Source organism: Rhinolophus hipposideros (genome assembly GCF_964194185.1).
Source record: "Rhinolophus hipposideros genome assembly, chromosome: 5".
In the NCBI taxonomy this organism is placed as follows: domain Eukaryota; kingdom Metazoa; phylum Chordata; class Mammalia; order Chiroptera; family Rhinolophidae; genus Rhinolophus; species Rhinolophus hipposideros.
In genome coordinates, this window is record NC_138051.1 from 49,052,601 (window position 1) to 49,073,461 (window position 20,861).

Here is a 20,861-nt window from a genome sequence, read left to right on the forward strand (position 1 = left end):
ATGAAAATAAATCCAGGTTTATTCATTAACTTATTGGTACACTCAGCAAGAGTTTATTGAACACTCCTTTTGTCTAAGCTACCTTGCTGTATAAGACTCAAACCTCAGCTGAAGACATACTTTGCCTCCAGGATATTACAATCTAGTCATGGAAATAAGGACAAACACATAAATAGCTGACAGCCTAAAGTAGTCATGTAATTAAATGTCAAAATGAGTCTCCAGGTTGGCAATTTCAGTTAGATGGCAGAGAAAAATGAATTTACTACAGTGTAAAGTATTCATCAAGAAGCAAATTTAAAATAAAAAAAAATGAATTTCCATTTTCTTGAATTTCAAAGGAATTTCACTCTCTCCCTAGATCCATCTAAAAAGCTAAATCACTGGAGACAGGTGCTAAATGGCCCCAACCAAGCTATCCAGGCTACAGAGAAGAGGGTTTCCCACTGCCACTGTGGCAAAGTCCAGAGCCCTCATCTTTCTACTTATTTGATCTTTCCCTTTCCAAGGAGGGTAAGGCCATTATCTTAGAGAAAACAGGAGGATAGAAAAATAGAGACTTGGATGTTGATATAATTATAGACATTGTTTATCTTAAAGTGGGAAGGAACAGTGAGAAATAGCAAAGTGACCTCCATTTCTCAGTCTCTCGTTCCCTTTTCAATCATTCATCACATTTTTTGAGTGCTTACTATGTGCCAGAAACCATTCTAAATGTATGCAGACCACAGTGAACAAGAAAAATTTCTGACCTTTATGGAGCTTGTATTCTACCAATGGGAAAGAAATACTGTGTGTGTCTGTGTGTGTGTGTGTGAGAGAGAGAGAGAGAGAGAGAGAGAGAGAGAGAGAGAGAGAGAGAGAGAGAGAACAGTTAGTATTAAAGATACTCTAAAGAAAAATAAGGCAAGGTAAGGGAGCAGAAAATGATGGAGGGGTGAGGAATGGTACGTTAAATGGGATGGTTCAAGAAGGCCTCTCTACAGAAATGGATTTGACCTGAATGAAACGAGTAAGTAAGCCATGCAGACATTTGAAGGAAGCACATTCCAGGCAGAGGAAAAAGCAAGTGCAAAGGTCCTGAGTTGTGGCTGTCTGAAGCACAGTAAGTAAAGGAGAGAGTAATAGAAGATGAAGCTACACACCATGTAATGGGCTTGTAGCCCATGATGAGACTTTGTTTTTCTCCTGAGATAAAAAGCCATTGGAGAGTTTTGAGCAGAGTAATTAATGACTCTGGCTGTGGTGGTGAGAACAGACTGTAGAATGGTAAGGATGGAAGCAGAGTGGCCTTGTAGGGGGCTTTTGCAGTAATCCAGGTGACAGAAATGATAGGAACTTGGTAGTAGCAGTGGAACTGGTGAGAAACGGTTATTATAGTAGATATACTCTCAAAGTAGAACCAGTGAGATTTGCTGAGGGACTAGATGTGGGAATGAGAGAAAGAAGAGAAGCAGGGGTGACACCAAGGTGTTTAGCCTGGAAGAATGGTGTTGCCATTATAATTGATATGGGGAAGACTAAGAAAAATGCAGGTTTAGGAGGGAAAAAAAATCAAGAGTCTGATTCCTACAGATTGTTTCCCACTCTAGAACACTTACATATGTTCTAAAACCAAGGCAACAGAAATTGAGAAGAAACTGAGAAATTGAGAATTCTAAATTTCATATGGAAATTCAAGGGATCCAGAATAGGCAGAACAATCTCGAAAAAGAAGAACAAAGTAGGAGGACTCACACTTCTTGATTTTAAAATGTACTACAATGCTACAGTAATTAAGACAGTATGGTGCTAACATAAGGATAGACATATAGCTCAATGGAGTAGAATTGAAAGTCCAGAAGTATACCCTTGCACTTAGAGTCAAATGATTCTCAACAGAAGTGCCAAGATCATGCAAAGGAAAATAAACTTTTCTACAAGTAGTGCTGGGAGATCTGGATATCCACATGCAAAAAGATGAAGTTGGACCCCCCTACGTCATACCATATACAAAAATCAACTTAAAATGAATTAAAGATTGAAATGTAAAAGCTAAAACTATAAAACTCTTAGAAGAAAACATAGATATAAATCTTCATGACTTTGAATTTGGCAATGCTTTCTTAGATTTGACACCAGAAGCACAAGCAACAAAAGAAAAAAATAAATTAATTATACATCGTTAAAATTAAATATCAAAGCAGGCCATGAAAATTAAGGAATGGAAGGAAGGAAGGGAGGAAAGAAGGAAGGAAGGAAATGAAAAGCAACATAAAATACAAAAAAAAATGGTCCTCAGTCAAGTTCTTTCAGCATTATATCCACCTTCCTTCATTTCCAACTGTCTGCAGAAACCCTGTTTTCCAGACTGTGTTTTCCCCCTAAAGCAAATTTTTAAAAAGAAAAAAAAGGGGAGGGGAGGTGGATAGGAACAGTGAAGGACCAACAAGTTAAATCAGTGATAATTACGGAAAACTTATACGGCCCTGCCAACATCTGAATGATGAGCCAACCATAAAGTGAGAATCCATTCAGTAGGAAAAAGCAGCTGTTAGCCCACAGTGGGAAGGAGGAGGACCCTGTGGCAGAAGATTCGGAGGCCATGTGGCCAGAAGGAGCCACGGGCTGGGAAGGCAAGAGTCAAGGGCTCCCAGATTTCCTTCGCTCATGCCTGACCTGGCTTTATTGGTGATCTGTGGAGACAGAGACAAGCCTTTGGCAATAGTTGGGGAGCCTGTCATCACATCAGCAGTCCCACCGGTGCCAGAGGGCCTGGGTGCCAGGTAGGGCTTTCTGTCTGCCCGTCGGACCAAAGGGGAACCCTCTCGCGCCCAGCCAGTTTGCAATCCAGACCCTGACCAACAAAGGGGTAAAGACAGTCAAGAATTCCATTGAAAACGAGAATAGGGACGAAAGAACTACAGGGCAGCGCTGGAGGCGTGGGACCTTCCTCCTCTCCTGCCAGTGGTTTCCTCCCCGCCTGACGGGGATGCCACGCAGAGGTGACCTCAGACCCCGTCCCCACCTGGGACCACACCTCATCAGCACCTCGCGCAAGCTGAACCCCATCCCGGACATTGTCGTTGTCGGGTCTGGGCTGTGCGATGGCCACTCGGGGCCTGAGAGAAGCAACGCAACTTTTCTGGCGGGCGCAGCCTCCCAGAGGTGGGGAGAGGAGCCGCAGCCCCGAGTTCAGCCCAGGGCCGGCTTTGCGGCTCGCACGCTGCCCCGCTCAGCCCTCCGGCACCAAGCGCACCGAGGAGGGCGCCGCGGCCAGGGCGCGCCCCCCCGCCTCCCGCAGCCGCCGCCTCACCTGGCCGGCCCGCTGTCCCCGCGGCCCCACGCCGTCCTGCCTCTGCGCGCGCCGCGGCCACCCGCTACTGGCCTTTTTTGGGTCCTTGGCGGGTATTTTCCGTCTGGCCCCACATCACTTCCCGTACAGGAGAGCGAGGTGGGGGCGGGACCTCCTCTCCACCCTCCACCTCCCGCTTCCTCCTGTCACCTCCAGGAGCACCCCGCCCGACTCGGTGCGGGCACTGCTGGCGCGCGGATCCCGGCACCGCAGCGCCTGCCGAGCGGCCCTGAGCCACGGGAAGGTCCCGCTCGCCTCCTTTGGCCCAAGCCAGGTCTCCACCGCACTTTCCTGGAAGACGCAAAACCTTGGGGGGTTGTTTTCGTTTTGAGACACGGGGATGACATTTACAAACTACTTCAGGCTCGACGTACGGTTTGGTGACTTTCGCCAAATCTCCTTCTCCAACAGCTATTTTCTAAAGGTGTTTTCCAGGGTATGATCGGTGTCTCCACCTTGTAGCCGGAGGTGCTGAGCAGCTGCAAAGTTGTCCCGGGGGTTCCTGAGGCCCGGGGGGCGGGAGACCGGAGGCCGGGGGGCCGGGGGACGGGGGGGGTTCCTCGGGGGCCCGGCTCAGCCCCGGGTGTCCCCCTCTGCCGTCGTCCATCCCGCCCCGCCGTCTCCTCACTCAGGTCGGCCTGGACTTGGCCTTCCTGGGACGAGGGAAAGCTCTGACATTCTTGGAAATGACAGGGGAGAAATAAGTAATTTCTGGAAAGAAATGACTAACAGGGTCTCTGGTCGTACCGTCTTAGTAGGATTAAAAAATCACACTAAATTTCTAAGAGAGCAATTGATTTTTAAAACAAAAGCAAACTACAGTAAGGAGACATCTGCGAGCCTTTGCTGCCTCCCGGCGGCTTCCTTCTCTCAGCGCCAGCGGGTGTGTGGGTGGGTCGGCTTGGATCTGAGGCTGGGAAGCAGGTGCAGGCCACCAGGTTCCCCCTCAGAGGCAGCGAAAGTTCTCCTCCAATGGTGTGGAGTCTGAACAGTGGTCTTGGACCTGCCCCTGTGGGATGTCAGGCAAAGCACTTCTGAACCAAATAAGTCCAATTCTAAACAGAACAAAATGGTTGATATCTCTAGACCAGCTTCTCTTATCATCTGGTCCATCTCACTGAAATGCCTCTACTTGCACCCCAAATTCCAGCTGTCCCAGGCCCACCCCATCATCCTTCCAGTCTGTAACTACTCACAGTTGGCATGACAGTACAATTAGCTCCTCAGATCTGTGTCTAATTTACAAGACCACATATAGAACAGTATGAAATTGCCAAATATTGAATATACATTCAATCTAATATTTCCATGCCAATATACAACAGCGATCTCAGAGTTAGGGAGAACAGATTTCCCATAGGGTGATGATTTCAAGGGATGTTCCCCAGGTGAGAGAAGGACCCCCAGACTTGGTGATGGAGGTTAAAACAGGAGAAGCAACCCTGTGTTCATGTATAGAGAAACAGTCCTAAGACATGCCAACAGTGCAGCAACTGCTAATGGCTGATACCAGCGTACTGGGAGAGGGCCCACAGCCCTCCCCACCTCTGCACGCAGTCAGGGCTGTCACCAGGAGTCTGCTGGGCAGGAGATCAGAACACAGACAGTGGTGCTGTGGCCCATTCAATGAGTCAAGCACTGTTAGGTACTGCAGATGTGACAGTGGACAAAGTAAATTGGTTTCTGATCTCAGGGAGTTTGAAAGAGAACAAATAAGCAGTTAACTTCAGGGCAGTGAGAGAAAATCCCTGATAAGGGAAGTTAAAGGGTATCAATGGAACACACAGAGCAATGGTACCAAATCAAGACTTCCCAGAGAAAATGATGTACAAAGTAAGAAGGATAAAGAAGGTGTGAATGTGAGAGAGAAGGGAATCTAGTAAAAGAGAGCAGAGGAAGGGCCTGGAGGCAAAAGAGATATTGGAGCAACTGAAAGAAGTTCAGCAAAGCTGAAAAACTGAGAAGGAAGCAATCAGAAAAATACAAATAAAAACTGGAGTAGTAAGCAGAGGATGGATTATGAAGAACCCTGGAATGATTATAATGAAAATGTCTAACATTTATTGACCATTTACTATGAATCACACAATATGCTGAGAACTTTACATGTATTACCTCATTTACTTCTCACAATTGCCTTATGAAATAAGTATTATTCTTATCCCCATACTACAGATGAGAGTACTGAGCCTTGAAGTGATTAAGCAACCTGACCAAGATCACATAGCGAATAATTACCACAGCAAGGACTAGAACTTAGAACCCATTTTCTTAATGGCTATAAAGCTAAAAATGGTTTTGAGAGGTCAATTCAAATATCCAAAATAGGTAAATCATAGACAGAAAGTAAACTAGTTGCTAGGCGCTAGGGAACATGGAGTCACTGATAACTGCACATAAGAGTTTTCTTTTGGGTGATAAAAATGTCAATGGAACTCGATAAAGGTGATAGTTTCATGTCATATCATGAATGTAGTAAATGCCACAGAATTGTACAATTTAAAATGGTTAAGCTGTTTTTTTGTTGTTTTTTTTTTTAAGGAGGCCACAGCTCACAGTGGCCCATACAGGGATTGAACTGGCAACCTTGGTGTTATTAGCACCACACTGCAACCAACTGAGCTTACTAGCCACCAATGGTTAATTCTTTTGTTATGTGAATTTTGTCTCTATTTTTTAAAAATAACTAATACTCCTTAATTCATAGCTTGGTCTAGGAGAGAAAAGGATGAGCCAGAAAGTAAGCGTGTTCAAAGAATGACATGTACTTGTCGAAAGGACATAGGAACCATCCAAGGGGAGGACAGTTCCTCAGCTAAAGATTTGCTTATTTTAATTAGGACTGAATATATTCTTCTTAAGCTACATTGTTAACAAAACTATTTTTCAAAAATGCCCACTGTGGTGGACATTGTGAATGTCAAAGTATATTATTCCTAGTTGTAAGCTTTTTTAAGAAGTCTTGTTTTATACTTGTTAAACTGAACACAATTTTCAGATAATATTTAAACATTACTTTTTGTATCTGAAATAAATATTTAAAAAAAAGAAAAAAGAACACAGTAGCCAGCTGGGGCTGCCACTGGCCAAATCTGGGACAATTTAAACATCAAAATAAATAGTGATAGTCAGGGCTGGCTTCATGGTCACGCAATCTGTATGTTACACAGGGACCTGCAATCAGAATTTTAATGATCTGCAGCTACTGTCATGAAAGTCTTAATTTTATTTTTAAATTTGTTTTGTAAGTGAAATCTGATGGCACAGTAGAGCTCGCTGGGGGTTTGGAGCCCCTGTTCACACCTGACTGACTCCTGCTGTTGCCCACTCCTCACCCCTGGTCCCTTGGGCCTTGCAGTCACTGCCTTGCTCCAAAGCACTGACCAGGTCACCTTGGCTGAGGGAGGCCCACATTCCACCATCAGTTTCCACCCAGGCAGAAGCCTGGGCAAGAGGGCTCAGGGCTGGGCCTATGCTGCACAGCACCACGGGTCGGCAGGAAGACAGGTCTGCCCTAGTCTGGCACAGCCATGTGCTACTCATCAGGGACCTCCTTCCACCACCACCCAGGAATCAAGAATGCACTGGATGGAGGTTGCACTCTCTCGGGGGTGCCCATTTGCCATGGGTTGGAGTGGTGGGCCCATGATGAGACTAACTTCCTTGCCCCCACACAGGGCCCTGCATTTTGATTTTGCCCTCGGCCTCACAAATCATGTGGTCATCCCTGGTGATAATAATAGATTGTAACATATGGAATAAAATAGGAATTTGTAACTCATACTGACAAATAATTTCTGCAATAGGAACCTGAATCTATCTAATCATGAGGAAGCATTATACAAACCCAAATTAAGGAGCATTTTTATAAAACAATAGACCAGTAATCTTAAAAAATGTCAACGTTGCTTTTTCCACCATCTTGGGGCCTATGGAGCTGAGTGGAACTCTTGCTGGTGAACTTTGGGGGCCTGCTGGGAATAGGACTTCTAAAATGACAAATGTGTCTGGAAGGCTGTGGTCCAAAGCCGTTTTTGCTGGTTATAAGGGGGTCTCCGGAACCAGAGAGAGCACACAGCTATTCTTAAAACTGAAGGCGTTTATGCTCAAGATGAAATGAATTCTATCTAGGCAAGAGATGTGCTTATGTGTACAAGGCAAAGAACAACAACGTGACTCCTGGTGGCAAACCGAACAAAACCAGAGTAATCTGGGGAAAGGGAATTCGCGCTCATGGAAACAGTGGTATGATTCATGTCAAATTCCAAAGCAACCTTCCTGATAAGCCCATAGGACACAGCATCTGTGTAATGCTGTACCCCTCAAGGATTTAAACTTACTGAAAAGTAAATAAAGTGGATTTGTTCTCATTAAAAAAAAAAAAGTCAAGGTCATGAAAGGCAATGACTGAAGAACTGCTCCAGCATAAATGAAACCAGAGACATGACAACTAAATTCAAGTATGATCTTGGATTAGTTTTCAGACCAGAAAAAAAATTGTCTTTTGCTCTAAAGCATATTTAATGGGACTTGTTAGAATTTGGATAAAATCTAAGATTAGATAATAATATCAATCTTAACTTTCTGATCTTGATCATCATAATGTAATTATGAAGAATATCCTTGTTTTTGGGACTTTTACACTGAACTATTTAGGGGTAAAGGGCATCATGTGGGCAACTTATTCTCAATGGGTTTAGAAAAATAATGCCTGTGTCTATGTATATACATACATATGTAAACATGGAAAGAGGAAAGAGATTAAAGCAAATGTGGTAAAATGTTAACATTTGTGGAATCTGGATAGTAGGTACATGAAAATTTTTTAAATTATTTTTGCACTTTTTCTCTGTTCAAAATTAATTCAAGGTTAATATTTTTTTAAAAATTTAAGTTTCTTCAAAAAATGCCACAGGATCAAATCTAGTGGCCCACTTGAAAATGTATCATTGTCTTAGCTTTCCCTCTCTTTTACTCCCCCTGTCCTGCCTTCCTGATCTTGGGGTTGGAATGGATTTGTAACTGGAGAAATTTGTAATTTGAAACCGGAGAAACCACCACCTGATCGTGTTACCTGGAAGGCCCTGATGATATTCCTTTAAATGAGGTACTGGTGAGGATAAATGCACTGGTGAAGCCACAGACATCTTCGAAAAGTTCTATGGTGGTTGTCCTTACAGGCTGAAATTGACAGAAGATGCTACTGCAACAGGAGTCCTAGAATTAATTAGAAATAAAAGAATTCCTGAATGGCAAAGGACAAGTGGCAGGATAGAACTATTATAATGGGAAGCAAAAGTGGAGTATAACCAGGGTCTGGACCCATAGGGATCTGGAGTGATGGCTAATAGATTCATGGTACCATTTTAAAGTGTACAACTCAGTGGTTTTTAAAATATTCAAAAAGTTTATGATCATCCCTATCTAGTTCTAGAACATTTTCATCACCCTAAAAAGAGACCCTATATCCATTAGCAGTCACTCCCTACCCTTTCTTCACCCATCCCTGGCAGTCACTAATCTACTTTGTGCCTTGAGATTTTGCCTGTTCTGGAAGTCATACAAATGCAATTATACAGTATGTGGCCTTTTATGCCCAGCTTCTTTTATGTTTTTAAAGTTTGTTCATGTTGTAATATGTATCAGTATTTCATTTCTCATTATGGCTAATACTCCATTGTGTGGCTATACCACAATTTATCCATTCAGCAACTGATAAGACATTTGGGTTGTTTCCACTTTTTGGCTATTATAATGATGTTATAAACATTACTGTGCAAATTTTTGTGTACGTTTTAACTTCTCTTGGGTGTATTAGAATTGCTAGGTCATATGGTAATACAATGTTTGTTTTTTTAGGAATAGCCAAACTGTTCCATAGCAGGTGCACTGTTTTACATTCCCACCAGTAGTCAACATTTATTTTGTCTTTTGATTATCGTCATGCTAGTGTATGTGAAGTGCTCTCACTGTGGCTTTGATTTGAATGGCTGCAGTATCCTTACCGGAAAAAAAATCAATTTCTCCTTTGGCACCTGGTGTGTAACTACTAAACTGACCAATGCATCCTTAAAAGGATCAAAAGCAATTCAATTTAACCTGATGTTAGATAGAGGGTTATTATTCCTTGGATATAACAGACTTATGTATTCTCATCCATTGTCATGTGGCTTGACTGTGCATCCCATGGGAAGAGTCTGTTCCTGCCCTTGACTTTCGGCTTCACATGCTCTTAAAAAAACAGAACGTAAGAAGACATGACCTTTACCACAACTGAGAAAAAGTTTATAATTTCATGTCTCCTGTTTCTCAGTCCTATACTGACATATCTTAGATAGGGGCTGCTCCTTGAGCCTGGGCCCCACAATGAGAAGACACATAGAACAGACCAGTCTGCCTGTAGCCAAGGAAAACTAAGCCTATCACATAGTTGACACTCAGTACATTAATTAAAATTTTTATATATATTTTTAAGTGCATTGAAGAAAAACAGCCTCAAAAGCTCACTAAACTGTTAAATGTATTGATTAAACCAATGTGTACATAATTTTCACTTTGTTCATTCCGGTATTGTTTCAATTTTTTAAGGAACACGCATGACTTTCATAATTTTCTCTTTTTAATTACTTATGCTGTCCATTCAACATAGGCAGCTTAGATTGTTAAAATGAATTTATATATATAATCATTTTAGTATAATTAATTTATTTTCAAGAAAAAATCAATAAAAATGAGTTTATTTTTTAAAAAGTACTTTGTACATATGTTATTACATTTGTAGTTCTCATTGAAAATACAAGTTTAAGATTGTTAGGTTAAAAAGCAGTATTAGTTCTTAGCAATTTCAAAAAACCCTTTAACTATAGGAATAATAGCTTCATAACAAATTAACGCCTCCCTAATCATTATTAATGCAAATTTGCTTAGTGGGTTAAACAGATCTGTGTCACATTTGCCACCATATGTAACTCTACATGCCTTCTCTAAAACCTCATTTGATCTGAGCCTCCCCAATTCTCAATTTCCTCCTCCATTCTGCCTGGGGTGAGAAAGGGCTGGGGATGAAAGACTGCTGAAGTATATTAAACCAGACAGACTAACTATAGGTCAATGGAAGAACATTCTGCCTGGGGTGGTTAACTTGGTTCTCTTCACCTACAAACACTACAGTAAACACCATTCCCAACTATTTTATAAATGCAGTCTAGATTGTCACCCCATGATATTGTATATGATGCTTTCCCAGAAGAATAAACCTTGACTAGGAAACAAAATACTCCTTAAGACATTCATTTTTGCCTAAAAGGAAATTACTAATCTGTCCTTGGTGAAAAGACATAAAATGACAAATAAAAGTACAGTAAACATTAAGATTGACAATGCTAGTTTTAAAAATCATCATTTATGATTTATTTATGTTTAAAATATATTTGAGAAGTTTTTAGTAGACTATTTATAGTCAATGTATAATTTCAATGGAACTTGAAGCAATTATAGTTCAACTCCGTGCAGTATTAACTTTTCTTCTCTTCTGATTCCTGCGCCAACTTCAACTTTTCTTTTAATTCCTTCTGATCTCTGGAATATTGTTCAAATATTGGTTGATAAATATATATTCCTCCAGCAATTCCAAGGATGATAGCTAAAAAAAGTTGTGGAAAAGTCAATCTCCTAAACATGTTTTCAACAAATGCTGCACGGTGCAAAGGTGGTTTTGAAAAATTACACTCCACTCAGGAAATCTCTTCAGATCTGTGTACAAAGAAAATAGAAAGGAAAGCAATAAGTTAGTATATGGTCCTTTTTAAAGATTTCCTGTCACTACTTCGCTCCAGAGTGAACCATGCTTTTGTCATAATAAGTAAATATTACTTACTGATTTAACTAAAATAGGAATATATATAGAGGGCACCAAGAAAATGTATACACATTATAAGAAAGGAAAAACTTTTAAAATTGTAATAATATATACCCATAATAAAAGATGAATACAAGTCACATTTGACTTCTGCAATTACAAGAGGGGCTCAAACTGGTGACCATCAGCGTCCAGACACTTCTGATTACAGCGAACTACTGCTTGAGCAACACTGACCAAAGTGTCCACTTGTGTACATTTTTTTGGCACCCTCGCTATATTTAAGCAGTATGGGAAATTAATATTAGGGGTTGGTGAAAGACAAAGCTAAATCCTATCACAGAGTGTTCTCAATGGTTTTAAATGGATAATTGTAAAAATGGCAAAAGTAGGGCAGGGGGAGGTATACTCTTTACGCCTTTAAAGGTAACTACTAAAATAAACAGTCCCCCCAAAAAGTTGAAAGTGATTGCCAATCCGATCTGGAAGTAGGAGAAAGAGAAATGTTGCTTTTCATTATTAGCCCTTTTTTACTATTTTATATATTTTGGCAATATGATCAAACACAATAATTTTTTTTTAAAGAGGCTATAAGATTTTATGAGTTCCCTTCGATGCTTTAGTAGGTACAAGTAGATTTTATATTTAAATCATTTGCCATCTATTTTTGACAAAAGTGTAACAGATTTGGCTGGTTTTACTTCTAACAATACAGGAATTAAGATTCTAGTACTTCTTGGAAAGTTATACTCCTTGTCAACATCTTAGTTTCTGGAGAAACTAGATAGATGTTTATGAACGAGGAAAGCAGAGCAAAGGATTTACATGTTTTCATTATTATACCTTATTATACCAATATTTCATAGCCTCCTGGACCAACCCTGAAGGTGACAAAAATCATTAGTGGTAGAACTAATACTAGAAACTAGCTTGCCCTTAATATCGCTGAAACTAATTTGGACTAGTTTAAACTAATTTGGGAAAGAAAACCCTGTTTTCTCCTGGACTCTACAGTTAACTACATAAATGACAACTTCATTCAGCATGCTTTGGATTAAGTCCTCTCAGTGTTAAAAGAAAAAAAAAAAGAGCTATTTGCAAGTCAGCTCCTTGGAAAATCGATAATTAAACCACACCGAAATGGAAAGGTTATCCTTTTGCCACTAGCTGGCTAAGTGACCCTCACCAAGTCATTTAACCTTTTTTGTACCTCATTTTACACATCTGTACAACAGGCTAAATCATCCCTACCCTGTCTACCTCCTTCAACAAGTAGTTATTGTGACATCACCCAAACAGTGAAATGTTACACAAACATGTTTATAATTATTACTACAGGCAGACCTCAGAGATATCGCAGGTTCAGTTCCAGACCACCACAATAAAGAGAAGATTGCAATAACGCAACTCACACAATTTTTTTTTTGGTTTTCCAGTGCATAGAAAAGTTATGTTTACAGTACACTGTAGTCTATTAAGTGTGCAATAGTATTATTTCTTTAAAAAAATGTACATACCTTAATTAAAAAATACTTTATTGCTAAAAAATGCTAACCATCATCTGAGCCTTCGGTGAGTCGTAATTTTTTTGCTGGCGGAGGTTCTTGCTTCGATGTTGATGGCTGCTGACAGATTATGGTGGTGGTTGCTGAAGCCTGGGGAGGCTGTAGCAATTTCTTAAAATGAGATAACAACGAGGTTTGCCGCATGGATTGAGTCTTCCTTTCACGGACGATCTCTCTGTAGCATGCAATGCTGTTGGATAGCATTTTGCCCACAGTAGAACTTCTTTCAAAGTTTGAGTCAATCCTCTCAAACCCTGCTGCTGCTTTATCAACTAAGTTTATGTAATATTCTAAATCCTTTGTTGTCATTTCAACAAGTTTCACAGCATCTTCAGCAGGAGTTGGTTCCATCTCAAGAAACCACTTTCTTTGCTCATCCATAAGCAGCAGCTCCTCATCTGTTAAAACACTGGCTGCTTCCCCTTGCGCTTTTACGTTACGGAGCCGGCTCCTCTCCTTAAACCTCATGAACCAACCTCTGCTAGCTTCAAACCTTTCTTCTGCAGCTTCCTCCCCTCTCTCAGCCTTCATAGAATTGAAGAGAGTGAGGGCCTTGCTCTGGATGAGGCTCTGGCTTAAGGGGACGTTGTGGCTGGTCTGGTCTTCTATCCAGACCACTAGAACTTTCTCCATATCAGCAATAAGGCTGTTGCGCTTTCTTATCATACGCGTATTCAGCGGAGTAGCACTTTCAATCTCCTTCAAGAACTTTTCCTTTGCATTCACAACTTGGCTAACTGTTTGGCGCAAGAGGCCTAGTTTTCGGCCTATGGCCGCTTTCGATAAGCCTTCCTCACTAAGCTTGATCATTTGTAGCTTTTGATTTAAAGTGAGAGACGTGCGACTCTTCCTTTCACTTGAACACTTAGATGCCATCGTCGGGTTATTAAACGGCCCAATTTCAATATTGTTGTGTCAGGGAATAGGGAGGCCCAAGGAGAGAGAGAGAGACGAGGAAGGGCCAGTCAGGGGAGCAGCCAGAACACACACATCTATCAATTAAATTCGCCGTGATATGAGGGCTCGGTTTGTGCTGCTCCAAAACAATTATAATAGTAACATTGAAGATCACTGACCACAGATCACAATGACAAATATAACAATAATGAAAAAGTTCCAAACGTTACGAGAGTTAACCAAAACGTGACACAGAGACACAAAATGAGCAAACGCTGTTGCAAAAAAAATGGCGCCGACGGATCTGCTCCACGCAGGGTTGCCAGAAACCTTCAACCGGTAAAAAACGCAATGTCTGCGAAGCGCAATAAAGCAAAGCGCAATGAAATGAGGTACGCCCGCACTGTGATCATTACCATTCAGCCTCCTGCAACAGTTCAGCTCTCACTCCAAGGTACGGACGCCGCCTCCACCTGTCCCCGAACAGGTGAGCTCCGCTTCCCTCCAGCAGTTTCCGGACCCCCGCGCAGCGCCCCCAAACCAAAGGCGGCAGCAATCCCAAGTGAAGGAAAAGCCGTAGCAAAAGTGCGGGCAAGCGGGTCGCAGAGTTTAGTGGCGCGGACCAAACCTGAAGCGCGCCACAGAGAGACCACCACCTCAGGGGTTTGGCGACACACGCGCCCTTTCCCGGCTCCCTCCGCGCCCGCCCCTGACGGCTGCTCGCAGAGGCCAAACTTCGCGGCCCCAGAGCAGCGCGCGCTCCTTTGCAGCCTGGGTCTGCGGAGGATGCGGAGGAAGGCGGCGGCCCGGGCTGCTCCGCGGGCGTCCGAGCGGATGCGGCATGGAGCGAGAGCCGGGCGACGGCGGCCTCTTTTTCCGCGGTCTCCAGAACCGCTCCCACGAGAAGATGAAGCTGCGAAAGAGAAAGTCGGCCTTGTACCGCAGCCCGGAGAAAAGCAGCGGGCGTCGCGGAGGTGAGTGAAGGGGTGGGGATCCCAGGGGAGGGGCGGTGGCGGGAAGTCGCGGACTCCAGCGAGGGCTCCATCTGCGGGGTGGGGTTGCCGAGAAAGCGCGGCGCGCTGGGGGCTGAATTCTCAACCGATCCCGGCCGCTTGCGAAGCACTGGATTCTGCATTATTTCACGCCGCCCTCCCGGCGGCCGTGTGACGTGAGTAGGAATGATATGGCCATTTCCGTTTTACAGCGGGACGGGGCACCCAGGCCAGGAGTTACCCTAGATTTAGCAGCTAGGGAGGGGCTGAGTCCTAGATTGGGACCAGGTCAGACTCCGCCCTGTTTCTTTTGCCCCCACTGCCTTCACTTTGGTCGCGACGTGATGCTGACAGGGGAAGAATCACACCAGCAAGTGGGACTTTAACCTGTGGCGGAGGTAGGGGAGGTGGCGATGGTGGCATTTAATATAAAGATGGACTCCTCAGGCATTCAGTAAATACTGACTGTAAGCCTTTCATGTGCCAAGCACGGTGTAGGCGGTATGAAAATAATGCCTGGTAACCCCTCTGGAAACCGGAGACCAAGAAAGAGGAAAACCTTTTTGCGAAATCAAAAGCTACTGGGAGGACGGCGATGGGAGGACGGGAGGAAAGGCAGCTGGCTCGGAGCGCTCGCGGTCTTCATCTAACGCATCCCTTGTTAGAAGTGCGACCCCGGCAGGGTAAAGATGGTAACAACAGTAAATGACCGTAGTTTGAACAGGTACAGTTGAACTTTTAGGTATTCAAGACCAGTTGAGTTCAAAAGCCGATTCTGACTAGTGTGTCTAATGCCCGAGTCCACAGACTAAAGGGACAAGGTTTTCTGACAGCATCTACAGTCCAGCTGGGTTTCTTTTTTAAGTTTCTGGAAGATGAAAGTTCAGACAGATGGGGCATGTAGGTTGTGTTGAATGCACCAATTGTCTGAGAGACATTTAAAATGTGTTTCATAAGGAAGGAGAGTGGCAGGAACCCAGGATGATCAGTGTGGAGCAGAAGCAGATTGCAAACTCAAAGACTCAGGAAGCCAGACAGGCAAGGCTTAGATTTAAGTCAAAGCACCCTATATTTCTGTACCAGTTAGATGTTGCCAATTGAGCTCTGTGTTGCCAGATCTTAGTTTTGAAATGCTGCAATACAGATTTTAATGTAAAACCTGATTTTGTAAATATTGGCAACTAAATTCAGATTTAAAAAAATACTGTGTATTCAGCGTACAGACTGTCCATCTGTGGTTATGAGCATGGCTTTGGAGTCAACAGACAGACATGATTTTGAATTCTGTTTAGTCATTTACAATCTTTTTGACTTTGCACAAAGTAACTTAACTTCTGAACCTTTTCTTCGTGTAAAATGGGCTAATATCTACAACATAGCATTAAACATCAATGAATGTTATTTAACAGAGGGCCATCTTATATGCCACTGTTTGGCACACACACAGTGCTTCCTAAGTTAGTAATTTGTTAGCTGGATTCTTTCATTAGATATACATATATAGAAACCTAATCCACCTAAGACCTTAGTTAACCCAATCTCTTTTTCGACATTTATCTTAAGATTCTCTTTATACAATAAGTTGCAAGAAAGACTACTTAAATGAAAGGACTGGTAATCACCCAGTGGTGAGGTTCTCTCAACCCAGGTCTACTTTGAGAGTAGTGTGGAGGGGCCAGAGCTCACTATTGTGCCTTAACAGAGCCTGAGCAAGGGTCAACCAGAGCAGCAGATTCTAGTTCTACAAGCAGAACTTCTATGATTTTTGTGCCACAATTACCTGTTTTGTTTTTCAGATCTTCTTGGTGAAAACATTTATCTGGTCTTATTTACCATTGCATTACGAACATGTAATTGCTTTTTAGTCCAGACCAGTTTTGTTCCAGATGAGTACTGGCAGTCTCTTGAAGTTGCACATCATATGGTTTTCAAATATCCTTTGTAATTTATTTTCCAGACTAGGAATGTGTATTCTTCTTAGGAATTGTGTCAGTTTCTATTACACATTTTCAACCTTCCATATTTTCTCCAAATTATTTTAACCTATCAAAGTCTGCCATTATTTTTTGCTAATATTCCTTCTCTATCTTTCTTTGATGTTAATGTACTTGACTTAACCTGTAGCACATATTCCCACAATGCTCAGGACTGTGGAGCATATAGATGATGTAAAAAACACATTCCTACCTTGAAGAAGTTAAGAGTTTTAATTGGACAATTGCATTTTTCATTTAAATATCCAATATAAAATGCTGTGTTTTTAAGCTGCTTTGTCAAAAAATAGTTTTATCAATGGAAATCAAAGTAGGTTTTGTTTTAATGCTATTTAATAGTCCTTAATATTATTAATTATGGTTATTTGACCTGGGAATGGACAGAAAGATTGAGGGGTTACACTTACCCCTTAATCTTTGCAAGCATTTACAAGATTCTGCATCTTTTGGGGAAAGATAGTGTTCAGTTGCTGGTAAGTTTAAATAAATCAAAAATTTTTTTAAGTAGATTTTTTAGAAGCTTAATGTATATTAACTAAATAATATTGTAGGTTTTGTGAAGTTTGTTTTTAAAAAGCTAAACTCTGACCACATCTGGGAAGTCCAAGTTTCCAAAGAGGTACGGTGATGGGTAACTCTTCAATATGTGCTAAAACAAGACCAAGCATGAAAGTGTCCTGCTAGGAGCAATCTTGTTAAGATTTTCAGAATGACTGTATTACATACTAATTATTTGGATTTTAGGAATATACATCCTTCATTAGGAATCATTTGAGAGCAGCGTTATATCTTTTTTTTTTTTAACTTGTGAGCAGAAGACCATGTTATATGAGCTTATGAAGAATAAATACATATAATGATATGATGTGACGTGACGTGACCGGATCTTACATTGATTTTTGTTCCAAAAGACACATTAGAGCTGATTGTCCGGCTAGGTCTTATTTTTGGGTAAACACAGTCATTAAACAAAAAAAATTTTCTCAAAAAAAAAAATAAAATAAAATAAATAAAAAATAAAAAAAATAAAAAAATAAAAAATAAATAAAAAGAATAAATACATATAAACTCACTCAGGATTTAGTGTTGAAATTAAAACTTAGAAAAAATTAATTTGACAAAAATTTAATGATATGCACAATCATTTTTGCTATGTTGTAATTAGGCATCAGTAGTAAGTAGGGTTGTAATTCCTGGATCATGAATTTCTGGGGTCATTTGCCAGGAGAGGGTACAAAGGAAGAACTAACGGTGCCAAAGTTTCTCTAACCTCACTGTCGAGATACTTTAAGCTATCATCAAGTTGTACTCAGAACTTTTGGCCGTCCTTATTTTCTGTGAGGGAAGTGCCCCAGAATTCCAAAGGTAGTCCAAATCCAGAGGGGTTTTTTTTAAGCCTGAGAGACACTGAAGTTCTGGGGGTTAAACATGTATTTACAGATTATTGACAAAGAAAAGGAACATAAAGCTAAAGTGTTAGAAGCCACTGACAACTGAAAGTTAAGCAGCTCTAATTATAATGTAGTTTGACCCAACAACACACAAAAATTTACGTTTTTAGAAAGACATCTTTTGAACAAAACAACATTAAATTGTGCTCTACGAGCAAGTGTTATTTTGTTAATGATAACTATGACACATTTTTAAAACTCAAAGATGCTAATGTATAACTTTAGAATTACTAACTGTAAGTTATGTTTACTCTACTTTTTTAAAGGTTTACTCTTAAATGTACTCTTTAATGTCATCTAAATACCATGTTTTGAGAAATGGAGAATACTTGTGCTTTAAAAAAAGTAACTTATATTATTATCTATATTGCAGGGTGGGGAAGCAATGTAACTTAGCAGTTAGGAGCACAGTCTCTAGAGTCAGGCAGACCCAGATTTGAATCCTGTCTTTTACACTAACTAGCTGTGCAGCTTTGGGAAAATTACTTAATGTTTCTGTACTTTAGTTTCCTCATTTATAAAACAGTATCTATTTCATAGGAATGTGTGGAGGACTAAATGAGCTGATATATGTAAAGTATGTATTTAGTATGATACCAAGCAGACAATACTGTAAGTTTTAATTTTGAATTACCTACTGTTATGCTAATGAAAATCAATAGTACTAAAAATAACTAAATAGTGCTTCTATAATAGAATCTTTACACAATGAAATGGTTTGCTAGCTATTAAAATTAGTAGTGTTATAAGTGTGTGTGTGTGTGTGTGTGTGTGTGTGTATACATATATATATATGATAATATGGTAATGGTAAAACTACCTTGGGTAGTTCCATGAAAAATTAATGTAATTTTTGTAGAAATACAGGTGTTTTGCAGAAGACTAGAATAATACATTATATCTCTTTTTGTACTAAGAATGGCTTTCAATTGATAGTTGGATCAGCTTGTTGATTTCTTATATAATTCAGTTTGCACCAACAGATGTTTTAACATCTTTTTTTTTTTTTTAACTAATGAAGATTTGGATTCCTAGACTTGCCCAAGCATTTCTGTCTGCTATAGCTGACTTGAGGCTTTACTCATTAATGAAGCAACTAGAAAATCAGCAAGTGGCAAGATGGGTGGTAAGTCCTAAACACTTTAGAAACTATATTCCAGTTACTTCATTCCTATGAGCATGAAGCGCATGGAATATCGATTCCCAAAACAGTTTCAGGAGATAATTCATGCAACTTTATAGAAGTATTCTATAATTAACAACAGTAAAATGCAAGTGGTGTGCACCATCTCTCTCCTGATTGAGCCCTGGGCATAGAAGCCACAGATGTCAAGTCCTGTGAGGGGCTTGACACTAGGAGACAGCCTTTGGAAGCACCTTCACTCCTCAGAACTGTCAGAGACCTTGCCTAACTTTCCATAAAATTCAGCAGGAATAGTTCTAAATCGTTGCCTATCTCACAAATCAGCTTAGCTGTTCACAACCCTGTTCACTATTTCTCCAGTTACGTGAGACTCAGCCTGAGAAATACCTTTTCACTGAAGCACTCTTTCACCTCTGGCTAGAATATTTGAAATAGCTGGACTCTGTAAGGGAGAGAATGTGGTGTAGAAGATTGTCTTTTATCATTTGGCTTATTTCACAGTGGGGAGAAAGATTCCTGATCGCCCATTCAAATCTTGAGTGGTTTCCCATTTAAACCATATCCTGAAGAGTGATTGGATGCTGTAGTACTGTTGTTACTTCACTTTGACTCTTTCCTAAATTAAGAAAGCTTATTTGAGCCAGCTTAGAAATCCTACTACATTTTTTATATTGTTTCCATTGGAAATATGTTCCAAATTCCAAGTAACCCATTTACCAACACATTTATGGAATGTAATTCATTATAATTAATAAATATCAACAATTTACTAAAGATTTACAGGACATACAAAACATTCAAAAAGAATTATCACCTATTCTTTTCAAGCTCTTCCAAAAAAATCCAGGAGGGAAGGCTCCCAAACACTTTTTATGAGGCCACTATCACCCTGACCCTAAAATCAGACAAAGACACTACAAAAAAAGAAAACTATAGACCGATACCTCTAATGAACATAGATGCAAAAATCCTCAACAAAATATTAGCGAACAGAATTTAGCAATACATTAAAAAGATCATACACGATCAAGTGGGATTCATTCCTGGTATGCAAGGGTGGTTCAACATCCGTAAATCAATTAATGTGATACACCACATTAACAAAATGAAAAATAAAAATCATATGATCATATCAGTAGATGCAGAAAAAGCATTTGACAAAATCCAACAGCCACTTATGATAAAAACTTAACAAAGTGGGAATAGAGGGACCATATCTCAAAATAATAAAGGCCATATATGATAAACCCACAGCTAACATCATACTCAATGGGGAAAAGCTAAAACCATTTCCCTTAAGATCAGGAACAAGGCAAGGTTGCCCACTTTCTCCACTTCCATTCCACATAGTGCTGGAAGTTCTAGGCACAGCAATCAGACAAGAAAAAGAAATAAAAGGCATCCAAATTGGTAAGGAGGAAGTAAAATAGTCTTTATATGCAGATAACATGATACTATATAGAGAGAATCCTAAAGACTCCATCAAAAAACTATTAGAACTGATAAATGAATTTAGTAAAGTAGCAGGATACAAAATTGATATTCAGAAATCAGTTGAATTTGTATATACCAATAATAAAATATCAGAAGGAGAAATTAAGAAAACAATCCCATTTACAATGGCTA

The 20,861-nt window shown here is 40.6% G+C and overlaps 4 protein-coding genes and 1 pseudogene across 9 annotated transcripts in view; 2 read left to right on the forward strand and 3 right to left on the reverse strand.

Annotated features, from left to right (window-relative positions):
• The window catches only part of RAB27A (RAB27A, member RAS oncogene family), an 80,091-nt gene extending 65,728 nt beyond the window's left edge, over window positions 1-14,363 (reverse strand). Inside the window, exons 1-2 of one of the 4 annotated variants that reach the window (XM_081048054.1) lie at window positions 14,071-14,363; window positions 8,409-8,551 (exon numbers count right to left, since the gene is read on the reverse strand). In XM_081048054.1, the coding sequence (XP_080904180.1) occupies window positions 8,409-8,551; window positions 14,071-14,073 (146 nt within the window). In that variant the 5' untranslated portion in view covers window positions 14,074-14,363. Of the gene's footprint in view, window positions 1-3,295; window positions 3,434-8,408; window positions 8,552-14,070 lie in introns of those variants that run through there. The other 3 variants (XM_081048055.1, XM_081048057.1, XM_081048056.1) reach the window with 3 other exon arrangements.
• LOC308497352 (large ribosomal subunit protein eL33-like) lies at window positions 7,310-7,668 on the forward strand (annotated as a pseudogene). The gene has a single exon. The product of its transcript is annotated as a large ribosomal subunit protein eL33-like (transcript).
• PIGBOS1 (PIGB opposite strand 1) lies at window positions 10,055-11,013 on the reverse strand (the record flags this gene model as incomplete). The annotated part of the gene is made up of 1 exon (XM_081048059.1): window positions 10,055-11,013. The coding sequence occupies one exon, from the start codon at window positions 11,011-11,013 to the stop codon at window positions 10,849-10,851; it is 165 nt and encodes a 54-aa protein (XP_080904185.1). The 3' UTR covers window positions 10,055-10,848.
• Window positions 10,055-20,861, reverse strand: part of CCPG1 (cell cycle progression 1) — a 66,881-nt gene continuing 56,074 nt past the window's right edge. Inside the window, exon 11 of the mRNA XM_081048047.1 lies at window positions 10,055-11,086. Coding sequence (XP_080904173.1) covers window positions 10,998-11,086 — 89 coding nt within the window. The 3' untranslated portion in view covers window positions 10,055-10,997. The remainder of the gene's footprint in view (window positions 11,087-20,861) is intronic.
• Window positions 12,789-20,861, forward strand: part of PIGB (phosphatidylinositol glycan anchor biosynthesis class B) — a 30,484-nt gene continuing 22,411 nt past the window's right edge. Inside the window, exons 1-5 of one of the 2 annotated variants that reach the window (XM_081048053.1) lie at window positions 12,789-14,628; window positions 15,001-15,044; window positions 16,443-16,576; window positions 16,994-17,113; window positions 19,113-19,217. In XM_081048053.1, the coding sequence (XP_080904179.1) occupies window positions 13,919-14,628; window positions 15,001-15,044; window positions 16,443-16,576; window positions 16,994-17,113; window positions 19,113-19,217 (1,113 nt within the window). In that variant the 5' untranslated portion in view covers window positions 12,789-13,918. The remainder of the gene's footprint in view (window positions 14,629-15,000; window positions 15,045-16,442; window positions 16,577-16,993; window positions 17,114-19,112; window positions 19,218-20,861) is intronic. The other variant, XM_081048052.1, reaches the window with a different exon arrangement.